Source organism: Peromyscus eremicus, chromosome 14, assembly GCF_949786415.1.
Source record: "Peromyscus eremicus chromosome 14, PerEre_H2_v1, whole genome shotgun sequence".
NCBI classification, from domain to species: domain Eukaryota; kingdom Metazoa; phylum Chordata; class Mammalia; order Rodentia; family Cricetidae; genus Peromyscus; species Peromyscus eremicus.
The window spans coordinates 83660556-83673653 of record NC_081430.1 but is presented as its reverse complement, the minus strand read 5'-3'; the positions used below and the strand labels follow the sequence as shown (position 1 = coordinate 83673653).

Sequence of the window (13098 nt, the reverse complement as noted above, 5' to 3'; positions counted from 1 at the left end):
ACTCACATTTTAAACAGTCACCCACTTTCCAAAACATGCTCACAAAGCAATAGAGCCTAAGTAGAAATTCAAGATTTCAAAGACGAGTTGGGAAAGTCTGTTCCAGAAAGGACAGACTGGCTTTCTCTGCCAACCAAGTATGAGACCAAAAAAAAAAAGCATCTGAGCCAGGGGGAAGAAGGCCGCCAAGCCTATTCCAAAGAGCCACAAATTAAAAACCAATTATGCAAGGCTTGCTAAAAATGTCAGCGGACTGCCTTTACGTTTCAAGTCTCTAAAAACACAAGCAAGCTTGAGCCAATGTTTACCCAGCACAGCGCTAGCTTGACGCAACTTCGTATGCTCAGGCTAAAACAAGGATGTATGTCTTGGTCCCTTTTGTGAACACACCCTGGACACACCACTTGTGCTGGGGAGGTCACCCTGGGCCCACAGATTCCAATTCACCTTCATCCAGTGGGTGAAAGCTTTGAAATGTCCCATAGGGGCCTGGAGAAGGCAGGAAGTCACCAGAATGAGATCTGCCAGCAGCAGATTTCCTCTCTTGCTCTGAAAGTGGCGAAGGAATAGACCCTGTACTGAAGTTGGGAAGGACGTAAGGATGTCAGAGGTATAGGTGCCTGAGAGTCACACTCCCCAAGAGATCTGAGCGCACACAGAGCCTCCTAGAGTGTGCAGAGCCCCTAAATTCTGCTACACCCAGGGCATTCCAGGGGGTGGGGCGGGGGCGGGGCAGGGGGATGGAAAGCTGGACCTTGAAAAAGCTTCCCAAGCTATGTGGATGATCCACCAAGTTTGAGGATGGTTGTTTTGATTCATTTTCGCTCTCTCTCCCCTCTCCCTCTCCCTCCCTCTCCCCCTTCCTCCCTCCCCCCTCTCCCTCATTTAAATTCAGAAATAGGAAAACTAGGGAAGATAAGACTCGGAAGATAGAGCAAATGAGAGAGCAGAGATGTAAGTGCCTTGCCAAGTTGACACAGTCAATAGCGACCAGCCCAGTAAGCAGATGTGGAACACACCACCCACACCAGGAGTTATCGGACCGGACCAAAGAAGTGAAATGGAATGTTAACACTCAACCCCTGCACCTGAACCCAGAGCACAGACTGGAAAATCCACCAGTGGGCATCACTGTGAGAAGTGGGTCAGTGCAAGACAACCAAGAGAGCAGTGTGAGTGTGACCCGGCGACATGGAAAGTACCTGCACATAGAAGGGTGTAGGCCTGCGGCAGCCAGGGAAAACACACACACACACACACACACACACACACACACACACACACACACACATACACACGGCTGAGAAGGGGGAGGCTCAGGAAGCTGAGACAGGAGGTTCATGAGTTCAAACCTGGGCTACCTAGGGGAGACCCTAGCTTAGAAAAAATAATAACAAAAAAAGGAGGAGGTAGAGGAGGGAGGGAAACCACTGACCACTTTGACAGCACCAACAAGACTCAGTCTGCAGGTGACACCCAGCCCAGCTGGTGTCATAGTTTACAGCCTCTGTCCTGGAGGGTCACCCAGACCAGTCAGTCCCCTTCGGAACCCTTAAGCTTCCTCCAAACATTGCAGTGCAGTGGTGGGGTGTAGGGGTGCTGTCCACCAGGGTGAGTGAAGGCCTGGTGTGTGGCTGAGTGTGCAAGCGTGAAGCTTCTGGCCTCCTTCCCTCCTCCCAACTAAAAACGAATTCCAGGCCAGCAGGCCACAGCTGCCCACTGTAGCAGGGTTGAGATCTCCAGGTCAGAAGGGACTAACTGGCCAAGGGGTACCATCATCAGGGGATGCAGGGCATAAAAGAATGGGAGGAAAAGTCTGGGGTCTTCTAGAAAGCAATGCCTCCTTGAAAAGAAGGGAGAGACAAGAAAGAAGCTTTGGCTTTTAACACACACACACACACACACACACACACACACACACACACACACACACCCCTAAATCCTCCACAGGACGGAATGTCCGCAGAGGCCCTGGCCAGTCACTAGAATGAACACCATGCCATCTCATCAGATGGGACTGACTTGACCACTACCTGGCCTTTAATACTACAAATTAATTGCCTTCTTTTTTGGCTCCCAGTGAGGGGAGGAGCCTATCTCCTTTGTTGATAGTTCCAGCCTCAGGGCACAGCGCAATGCTTGGTGAGTAGTAGGTACTTAGTGGATGGACCGCACGCAGACAAGTAATTGGCCCTGAACCATTTTAATATCATGTCAGCCATTAATAGGAGCAACATCAGCACAAAGCACTTAACTCACAACCTGTCGCCTAATTCCTCTGACTTTCTCTAACTGGACTGCCGTGTGTGTTTGGATGTGGCCCGGGAGACCACTGGTCTTTACAAGACGGACGGCCCAAGAGCCAACTCCAACAGAGCTGTCTGCACAGAGGCTTGGCCCTTGCTCCCTTGGGATCCTGAAACACTGCCCACTGCTGAACTGTCGTATCTTGGAACGGATGAGTGTATTAGGGCTCAGTGTATCTGGCATCCTCAGGCCAAAGGAGCTCAAACAGAAACATGGGGCATGGGAACAGCACTGCCTAAGGTTAAATTCATTGCCCCAAAGTCACACTGTTCTGTTGTTCTCCCAGCGGGTGACCTTGGACCTCACTTGGCCCTGAAGACCTCACCTCTAACAACTATATAATAGCAATCGTGACTTCAGGGATGGCGAGATGGCTCAGCAGGTAAAAGCACTTTGTACAGGTGTGAGGACCTGAGCTGGGATCCCCGGAACTCTTGTAAAATCTGGACACGTAGCCTGAGTGTCTGTCATCCTTTGGGGAGACAAGAAATGGGGCCCGGAGAACCTTCCAAAGCTTCGGAGCCAGCTAGCCTGGCACACACAGTGAAAGGACACCAGTGACCCTGCTACAAGACGCAATGTGAGGGCCTGACACCCAAGGCTGTCCTCTAACCTCTGCACACAAGCCGTGACATGGAGTCAGCCATATTCACACACACACACAGGAACGCACAGGGAGAGAGGCGAGGGGAGAGGGAGACAGAGAGTGACTTCACAGAGGCCTGTGAGACAAACCAGGAGCCTCACGGAGTGACTAGCACTACCCCTGCTACCTGACTTGGGGGAAGGGAGACGGGGTTGTGAGGACAGCCACCGCTTTCCAGGACCCGGCAAGCCGCTGCTCAGCAGCATGAACTCGGTCACTTCCCCGGCTTCCTAGACCTCAGATCCCTGTTCTCTGCTCCAGGGAGGTGTGGTCACCAGGACCAGTGAAGGATCAAGTGTGTTAAGGACTTTGCACAGAGCCTGGCGCGGTTCCTCAATGTGAACTGGCACCTGAGCATCATTGCACAAAGTTGTGCGAGCCTAAAGTACCGACGGGAAAATCCACAAAGGCTGTTTGCCCCCACACAAATAGGCCTTCCCCCTAGCCCCATCAGCTGCAAGGTTCTCCACCAGCTCCTAGAAAGAGCTTCTGACCCCTCTGTCTGACCCAGGGAACATTGGGAAGTCAGTTCGAGGGGCAGGGCTGGCCTCCCCCCTGGGAGGTGCAAGTCAGCTGCTCCAACTGCCTCTGCCCCCACAGTGCTGCAGCCTGACAGTGAGCGAGAGGACATGCAAATACACCCTAAAAACAGCCTGCCATCTTCACGGCCTGGATGGTACACGTCTGTGGGTGCCTGCGAGGACAGAGCGTCACTACCAAGTACAGGGCATATGCCACCAGTCTGGGGGTGGCTGTGAAATGTAAAAATACCCAACCCCAAAATGGTTTTTTTTTTCCTCCAAAAAAAGGAAGCTCCTCCAAGGTCTTTGGGGGGAGGTGAGAAGTGGAAAACGCTGCACCCCCAGGAAGGTCACAGCTGGGCCAACGCTTACCCGAAGTTGCTAGTTTCATCAAGCCACTCTCGGCCTCAAAGTTCAATGACACTGTTCAGTTAGCGGCTCTCATAACAGAAAAACCCAGAAAGGACCACTTTCAGGTCATGGGCCCAGGAAGAGGAGAAGCAGAGGGCCAAAGACAAGGGTCTTCCGTGACAGCATTGCTACCCATAGCCCATTGTCCCTCGAAAGTAAGCTCAGTCAGTTCCCATCTTGGAGTCAGTGGTCTTTAGTAGACGCCAGTGATGCCCTTCATCCAGGTGTCCTAAGCCCAGAGGCTCCAGGAGGGACCGTGCGGTGGAGGGGGAAAGCAGCTAGTGGTAAGATAGGTCAAACCCACAGAAAAGGCCGAGCCAAGGTTCGAGGGAGGCGTCAGGGTCTATGGTAATGAAGAGTGAGACAGCTCCCTCCATCCATTTAGCCTTTGTGAGGCCTGGCCGGAGGAGCAGTGTGCAACTGGATTTTCCAATTTTTTTGCTGAAAATTTTAAGTGAAATAACAGGCTGGGTTGCTCTTAAAACACTGAACAGGCCAAACCAAACACATCTGAAAGCCAACTCCAGCCTGCAAAGAGCGAGCTTGCCACTCAGGGCAAGCCCCCAGAAGCCCTTCTCTGTAGCTTTCACGGTACTCATGTGGAGAGAGGGGACGAGAAGAACAAAAACCCAGTAAATGCACACAGTGTGCATCCTGACATCTTTCTCCACCCCAAAGCCCTTCTCTCCACGGCCTCCAGCTTCCAAACTCTGAGTCTCCACTGAGGCTTACCTTTGCAAGTGAACGCTTCCTCCAGGCAGGACCACACACACACACACACACACACACACACACACACACACACACACACACACTGCTTGGCCACTGCCTGCTCCCAGCCCACCCCAGCTACCAGTACCTCCTAGCCCTGGCTCCTTCTAGGTGGTGGATTTTTGGAAGAAACAGTCCTGCAGGAACCCTCACCAGGTATTCCTTTGGACAAACCACATCACCAGCTCTGGGTAAACGCACGAGGCCTGCACTCCACTGGTACACCGGGACCCACGCTGGGGACTGTTGCCTCTCACTAGTCACTGGGGAACAGCTGTCCTGACAGTGTGAGGTCCTGAGAGCAGCAGGTGCAGGAGACCTCAGAAGCGGGTGCTTCCATGAGTCAGCCCTCTGCAAACCCCATCTCAAGCAGGTGGTGCTGGGGACTGAAGCCACACCCATCTTTGCAGGAGCCTAAAGAGGAAGGCTACACTCTCCTTTTTCCTGATTTCCCTTGTTCAGCTCCAGATGGGAGCCAAAAAGGCTAGAGACCATCAACACTGACTTTTTAAAAAGAATTCAATGCCCTCTATGTTTTTCAAAACATGCTCACACCTCCATGACCTCTATTGATCCTCCCAGCACCCCAGAGAGACTGCTAAGGTAGTATTCAGTGCTCAGTATTATCATCAGTCTCCTCTCACCTCCTAGACCCACAGGCAGGGTAAGCCTCCTGCCCTTGCCCAGTGCAGCTCAAACTTGAATGCATGCATGAATCCCCCAGAGCTTGGTAAAAATACAGGTTCTGATTCAGCAGGTCTGAGAATGAGACCTAAGAGTCCCCATTCCTCCTACCGGTTCTCAGACCACGCATTGAAGAACTCGGCTGAGGTTCCAAGGTGTGTTTGGAGCCACACCTGGAAGCCTGGGCTTTGTCTGGAGAACAAGGGTCTCACCTCACTCTTCACAGGTTGGGGCCTCTTGCCCAGTTTCACCTCCAGGAAGTGCAAGGGCGCAATCATGGCCCCAATGTTGCGGATGTCAGCGTATTTCAGCTCCTCTGTGGTCAGAGCAGAGCTGGGAAGTCCGGTGAGGGGGCCGAGCCCTGGCAGAGAGCCTGCGGTCACTGAAGGGTCCGGGATCTGCCCAGGCATCATAGCAGGAGGAGTGGTAGGCCGGCCTGGAGGGGTTGGAGAAAGCAGGATGGGTAGGTTAGCTTGAGAAGAGACTCTGTCAGCTGCAGGAGCCCATCCTTTCCTCACCAGGGTTCCCTGAATCCTTTCTCCTCCCGGGTGTTCTTCCTGCCTGTAAGCCCCAAGTCCTGGTGATACAGGGAAACTCAGCCAACTGACTCACGCTAAGGCCATCCATCTCTGGCACGCAGGGAAGAGTTGGCCCCTTTTAAAAGACGATGCTTAGCCCAACTGTGGGCAACGTTTATCTGGCACTGGATGGCACCAGGCTGCCCATAGTCTTCCCACTCACCACACCACACCCGGCCAGAATCCCTTGCAAAGGCAAAAAGGTAACTCCTCAGGGCTCTGCACTGACGCTGTGGACTGGGGGTGAATAGCAGCGGCAGCAGCCTCTGAAGAGACTGAGCGGAGACAGCCGTGGAATCACAGGCACCTTCACACCTGTTCAAGAGGCAGCTATTTTTGGCCTGGCATGGTGCCTCCCCTCAAATCACACATCCTACTCGGCACACTTGTTAAGACACCACGAATACAAGCTGAACCTAAGCAAAGTTAAAGGTGACTGTGTCCGTGTCCAGTGCCCAAGGAAGAGCTGGGGGCGGGGGGGGGGGGGGGGGGAAGAAGATGGAATTAATCTGCATGTACTTTCTCTATGCACCCCCAGAAAATTCCTTCAAGAGCTCTCTGTTCTCAGAGCCCCATACAAGAAAAGACAGAAGCCAACTTCAAAGGACATAAAAGGGAGATGAATAGCCAGGGAATTCTTATTTCTTCCTTCCCCTCTACTGAGGAAATCTCACAGGTAAGACATAGTCATTTCCAGGCACAGATACAAGGGAAGAAAGTCTGTCTGCCAATAAACGTATCTAAACGTCTAGACATACCTAGTCCTCCAGCCCACCCATCCATCTATCCATCCCTTCATCCTCTGTCCATCCATCCAATTGCTATACAACACCAGCTATTATGAACCAGCAGGCACCACAACACAGAGGTCAGAGGTTCATAGCCTCGACGCAGCCTCGTACAGAACAATCTAAAACAAAAACCATTCACACATTCCAGTGCTATAAGGGAAGTAAGTTCACCCTTTCCCCACCTCTCTGCCCAGGTCCATATAATCCAATCTTTACTGTCTTGGAAATCACGGGTAGTAGGCAGGCAATGAACATGTGTTCCATCCTTGCACTTCATCCATCTCTTTGTGGAGAAGGACACACAGGTCAGGACAGCGGAGATGGACATCAGCTGGGCCAGGCTTCTCTGCTGTCAGAGTTCAAGTACTCCTAAGGCCGTGATGTTTGGGGCTATTTGTCCTCATATATAAGTGACCCTGGATAGTGACCCTCACCACCTGTCCTCATTCAATTTCACGGATCTAGGATCAAGAGAAGGATGCACCTGGAGCCCATTTTTATCCATGAATACAAGATACATTCTCCATTTCACCTCTGAGGGTAAACTCTGCTTCCCTATCTAAGTCTTGAGCCTACTTATTTATTTTTTGTTTTATTTGGTGTGTAAAGGTGTTTTGCCTGCATGTATGTCTGTGCACTGTGTGGGTGCAGTGCCCTTGAAGGCCAGAACTAAGTGTCAGATCCCCTGGGACTGGAGTTACAATTTTGTGTAGTTGGTTTGTTTTGTTTTACTTTTGGGGGCCCAACATCCAGCTCCCAAATAAATACATGGAGGCTTATTCTCACTTATGAATGCCCAGCCTTAGCTTGGCTTGTTTCTAGCCAGTTTTTCTGAACTTAAATTATCCCGTCTACCTTTTGCCTTTGGGCTTTTGCCTTTCTCTATTCTATATACCTTTCTTTACTTCTTACTCCGTGGCTGGTTCTGTGGCTGGGTGGCCGACCCCTGGCTTCCTCCTCTCCTTCTCCTTTTCTCATTCTTCCCTCTTCTTTTCTCTCCTCCTATCTATCCTCTCTGCCTGCCAGCCCCGCCTATCCTTCCTCCTGCCTCTCTATTGACCGTTCAGCTCTTTATTAGGTGTTTTAGACAGGCACAGTAACACAGCTTCACAGAGTTAAACAAATGCAACATGAAAGAACACAACACATCTTTGCATCATTAAACAAATGTTCCACAGCATAAACGAATGTAACACATCTTAAGCTAATAGTCCACAACAGTTGTGAGCTACCATGTGCATGTTAGGACTCAAACCCAGGGCCTTTGGAAGAGAAGTCAGTGCTCTTAACTGCCGAGTCACCTCTCAAGTCCCTGTCTCTTAAAAACACATGGGTGATTTGCATGCACCCTCAAACGACAGACTTCATTGGATGTCATTTTGTCTAAAGAAAGGCACATCTGGAGGGTGAGTTGGCTTCTCCTGCAGTACCACATGGCCTCTGTCCATCGCACAGCCGACAGAGTCCTTGTCTTGTAGGGATCTTTCATCCGAGCTCCACCTACTACAGCCTCAACATCTGGTTCTCCCTGCTCTTAACACCCTCTTCCAACATCCTGAGCACCAATGAGCCCCCACCCCCACCCCCACTCCCACCCCCACCCTCCACCCCCCACCCCCGTCACCTCAGAAAAGGACCTGAGACTCATTCACACTGAGTGGCAGTCTCACAGCTGGAGAAGGCCCTGAACTCATCTGAACCACATCCTCATTTTGCACAAGAGACTGAAGCTCAGAGAAGTAAAATGACTTGCCCAAGGTCACCCAGCTGGATAAGGACAGAGCCAAGACTAGACTCTGGTCACTAGTTTGGGACCCTGTCTTTTTTTTTTTTTTTCCCATTTCCCTTCAGGAGGTTTAAGAGGTGTTAATGCCTTCAGTAGAAGACCATGTCCCCCACTGACAAACTTTGACCTAAGAGCCATATAGTACAGGACCCTCTGTTTCCTATGGAGACCCGGTTCTAGGAAGGTCCCCCTAATAGCTCCAGAACAGCTTGAGTAGGAGGATCCCATGTAAAACAGGCACGAGGCCCTTCCCACATGGACATACCTTAACCCCAAGGTGGTACCCAGGGTCAGGGACTGAGTGGGGTCTGTGGTACAGAGGGTCTGAAGCTAGCACAGGAAGAGGCCTCCCCGGAGCGCCCTTGGGCAAGCTGCCATCTCCCTAGACAAGGGAAGGGGGCAGCCGCCAATTCCTTCCCCTGTGTGGCAAAGCGTCACTGAGAGCAGGTCACGCCGGTTGTTACTCGGGTGATCCCACTGCCTACTATCATTTCCGGCACAACAGCATAATGAAGAAAGACTGGTTGGATGAGTGAGCCTGTGAAGAAAGGAACAGCAGCAATCCATGGCGGAAAACTCTACTATGCAGGGTACGGATCGCTCTGGAGTCTCACAGGCTCTCTGCTAAGCCACACTTTTTCCTCCAGGCCATTGGTTCCCATAGAAGAGCCCAAGAGAAAGCCCCCAAGGGCTTTGGCCCGTTTCTCATCTCAGCCATCCCTTCACGATGGAAGCCAGACCTCACTCTGTTCCCGGAACGGAACGGCAGGCTCTGTTTGCAGCTTGTTTACGTTCATACAGATGGTATACACGGGACACTAACAAACGCTCCCGACAAATAATGAATTTTCTGCTACCGAGGAACTCCCCCTCCCCGGGAATAGTTGCTCCCCAAATTCTTGCCATTCCTGTCCCCCTGTGAATCCATCCCAAAGACAAATCTTGGGCAGGGGACCAAGCCATAGGCTTTCTTTTGTAGAAGCAAAAAAATCACCCTCTCCTTCCCCAGCTTGGGAGCCCTAACTGCTCAGATGGAAACCACAGAGTCCTTAACACATGCCATTCCTAGGAGACAGCCACAGCACTGACACTCACCAGGGAGGAGTCATCCCTCTGGGCTGTCTAGGGGGAGGGGGAGGGGAGGGCAGAGGAGCCGCAGCAAAATGGAAGCCCACTGATTGCAAAGCCACCGGTTGACTTATCCAAGGCCAAAAGGCAGTGTTGTTGTTTTGGAAAACAAAACAGTTCCATGTAATTTAGAGAATCTGTAAAAGCAGAAGGGTTGGAGATGGAAGGAACTCTCAACAACGAAGAGGAGCCCACGGCTTCAAGGAAGAAGACGCGGGAAAGATGAGAAGAGGCGAAGTCATCCGCCACAGTCCTCGTTCCAGACAGAAACAATTCAGTGGGAAATGAGAAGTGCACACTGGATGCCCTAGAAGAAAGACCTGATTTTTCTTCCCTTCCGGGCCTCGGAGGTCTGCAGTAAAGATAGACATCCTCCATGTCTCCATGAGTAACTAGGCTGATGATGAGTACAGACCAAGCTCCCAATAGTCCCCATTTGGGTGTTTTGCCTAAAAATGCAGAAGAGAATCCAAAGTGACTACGGCGATGGGACACTGACCAGGGATAAGTTGGAAGCTAGCCAATGAAGGGAACCCAAGCTAGGTATGTATCAAAGTATCACCTGCTACTTCCCATGCAAAAACAAAATAATTTAATTTAAAAAAAAAAAAAGCAAAAAGAAAATGCCCAAAGCCAAGATGACAAGCCCAGTACAAATAAGACTTCTAGACAAGGGTCAAGGGTCACAGGGACCCTAAGCCGCTGTGGAGCTAAGATAATGGGAGGACCGACGAGGCCCTCTGAAAGCCAGCTTAGAGAAAATGGGACAGATGGGCTCAACGGGAAAGAACTGGAGGAAATATCTAGTATTTTATACGTCTGTGCTGACTTCCTTGGGGACTTGGAAGAACACAGTAGGGTGCTGCATTGGATGCACAGAATAAAAAGCCACAAAGTTTTTCCAGGCCAAAAATAGCCAGCGGCAGATATGAACACCAAGAGTCCTTCCCCTCGAGAGAATAAAGGTGGCAGGAATTTGCTCAGCTTCTCCACTTGCTCTTCTTGTCCACCGTATGGAAAGCAACACAATACCCCACGTCTTTTTGTACGCCTGTAAGTCACGGTCTCACTTTGGCAAGCCACACACATAAAGGGCTCTCCTTAAATAACCAGCATCTTCCTCTAGAATACCAAAAGTAGGTTTGTAAAATTAAAAAAAGACTAGTTGAAAAGAACATAGAACCTAACTTCTAGAACTTCAGAAAAAGTGTGAACTCCCTGGGCACCTATAAAGACAGCTGCTTGCCACGTGAGCAGCCGAGGGACTGGTGTGCAAACGGATGCAAGATGGCCTCAGGTTTGAGGCTCCGGGCTGAGAGAGAGCAGAACAGGAAGAACAGAGCAGGGAAGGGGTGAGACTGCCCACGTAACCCCAAGAGTGGAGCCCAAGTCAGAGGTGAGGAGCCATGATCAAAAATCAGGGAGACTTGGGAGCTGGACTCTGGGAGGTTCCCAGGAGGGTAAAAGATGTCCACGGGATGGGACAGAGAGGTGGCAGGCCAGTGACCACAGAGTGTGGGACCGATGGTTAGGAATCCCAGGGAAAGCGAGACATGGTGGGGTTAGGGGATTTGGTCAAAGTTTCACAGCGAGGAAGCAAGCCCAAGCGTCTTCTCAGAGCTATACAATCAGGCGACGATTTATTTCCAATAATCTGAATGATACTGCCAAGCAGCCTCCAAAACCAAAAGAGACCCAGAGGGCAAAGAGCTAAGGAATGGACAAAGCACCTGGGTGACAGCAAGGTGCTCCTCTTGCAAAAGCTGGCCTGAAGTCTACAGGGGGGTGACAGGGAATCCGTGGAGCCGGATGGTTGAATGTAAAACCTTGCTATGTGACCTAAGGCGATTCTGTGACCTCTCTGGACACCGATTTCCTCACTATAAAGTGGTAATGACATCATTTGCCTCATAAGGCAGTAGAGAAAATTAGATTACTTAGCATTTGCGAAGCACCTGGAACAGCCCTTCATTTGATGAGCTGGGGGGTCAGGGTGGCACGGTATTCCTTCCTGTGGAGGCACCAGCACCAGATGACCCCTCCAGACCACCTCTAGATCATCCCATCTATCAGTGTTCTCTCTTCCCATAGTCATGAAGAGGATTCTCCCCACCCCTCTCCCTGCTCTGCTCTCTCTCTCTTCTCAACTCTAAGCCCCAAGAAGGCAGGGCCATAGTGCATCCTGACAGTGAACGACAGCATAGAGTAGGAAGGTGCTGAGTCAGGGCTGGGTACCAAAGGACAGAAATGAGGCCTGGCACCTTCAGCTTGCTTCAGTTTCTCCTAAAGTGTCCTGAAACTTGCAGGCCCAAAGTCCAGTGGCATGTGCTCTCCACCACGGGTACTACTGATGGGCTAGGGCTCTGGTCCTGCTCCAGAAAAACAGAGTGCCAGTATCGTTTACCTCTTTGGCTGGTCACTAGGGATTACTCATGGGCTGTCATGGGAAGATGAAGCGGGGCAGCTGGGGTCAGGAGAAGCCACAGCACGCTGGCAGGAATGACTTCTGCAGAGCTGACCCAGCCATAGAAGAAGCCAGAACTGTCCCCCCCGCAGACTCCTGCCCTTCCCTGGAGGCCAGAAAAATGTCTTTCACAAAGCTCTGCCTGAAAACATGGCTCTGTCCTCTGCCCAATGTAGAGGATCGATAAATGGCACCAAATTATTTCTGCCAGAACCCATACTGGGGAAGACTATAGGGAACCAAGAAGATCCTACCGCTAGACAGTCTCTCCTCAGCCTTCCCTCAGCTCTGTCCCTTAGTGGCAAGGCTAAATAGCGCAATGCAGGGGACAGACCATGGTGTATGATGGCTTTGGTCCTAAAAAAGAAAAGGGGGAAAAAAAAAGACATCAGCCAGCTGAAGTTTTAGAAACACCAAAACCCCATGGGCTGCATCCAGAAATCAGACTTCACGGTGGGCTCTGGCCAGTCCTCCCACATCCAGTGAGTGCAGAGAAAGACTGGAAATTCCAAGCCTGGGTCATTAAGGCATTTGTCTCTGCTGAGTCTCAACAAACCACACACACACACACACACACACACACACACACACACACACACACACGAACACACACACACAGGCACACACAGGCACACTGAGCTTGGCAGCCCCGGAGCTCCGAGAGCTGGTAACACAAGCCATGGAACTGACTGCCAAAACAAGCAGTTGAATGAGCCAGACCAAGTTTCATTGGCCACCATACATTGCATATGGACCCGGGACGAAGCCAAAACAGTGTTCTCACCCTCCTCAAAGGCATAGGAGACCCTCTGTTTCCAAACACACCTCCACAGAGCCTTAATTAAAGGAAAATGGAAAAAGAGCGTGCCTTTGGCTCTCCCCCTACCTATAGAGGTATTCGCACACAGAGCCGTGCACACACACTCTTTATTGCTTCCTCCGGTTGGGGGCTTCAAACCCAAGTCATTCCCACGGAAAGAAAAGTCCACTGCATTCTGCCACAGAAAAGAA

General features: G+C 51.1%; 1 protein-coding gene across 1 annotated transcript in view; it reads right to left on the bottom strand.

Annotated features, from left to right (window-relative positions):
• Jdp2 (Jun dimerization protein 2) overlaps positions 1–5771 on the bottom strand; it is a 31843-nt gene extending 26072 nt beyond the window's left edge. Inside the window, exon 1 of the mRNA XM_059279465.1 lies at positions 5553–5771. Within this exon, the coding sequence (XP_059135448.1) occupies positions 5553–5753 (201 nt within the window). The 5' untranslated portion in view covers positions 5754–5771. The remainder of the gene's footprint in view (positions 1–5552) is intronic.
• Between the last annotated feature and the right edge of the window lie 7327 nt (positions 5772–13098).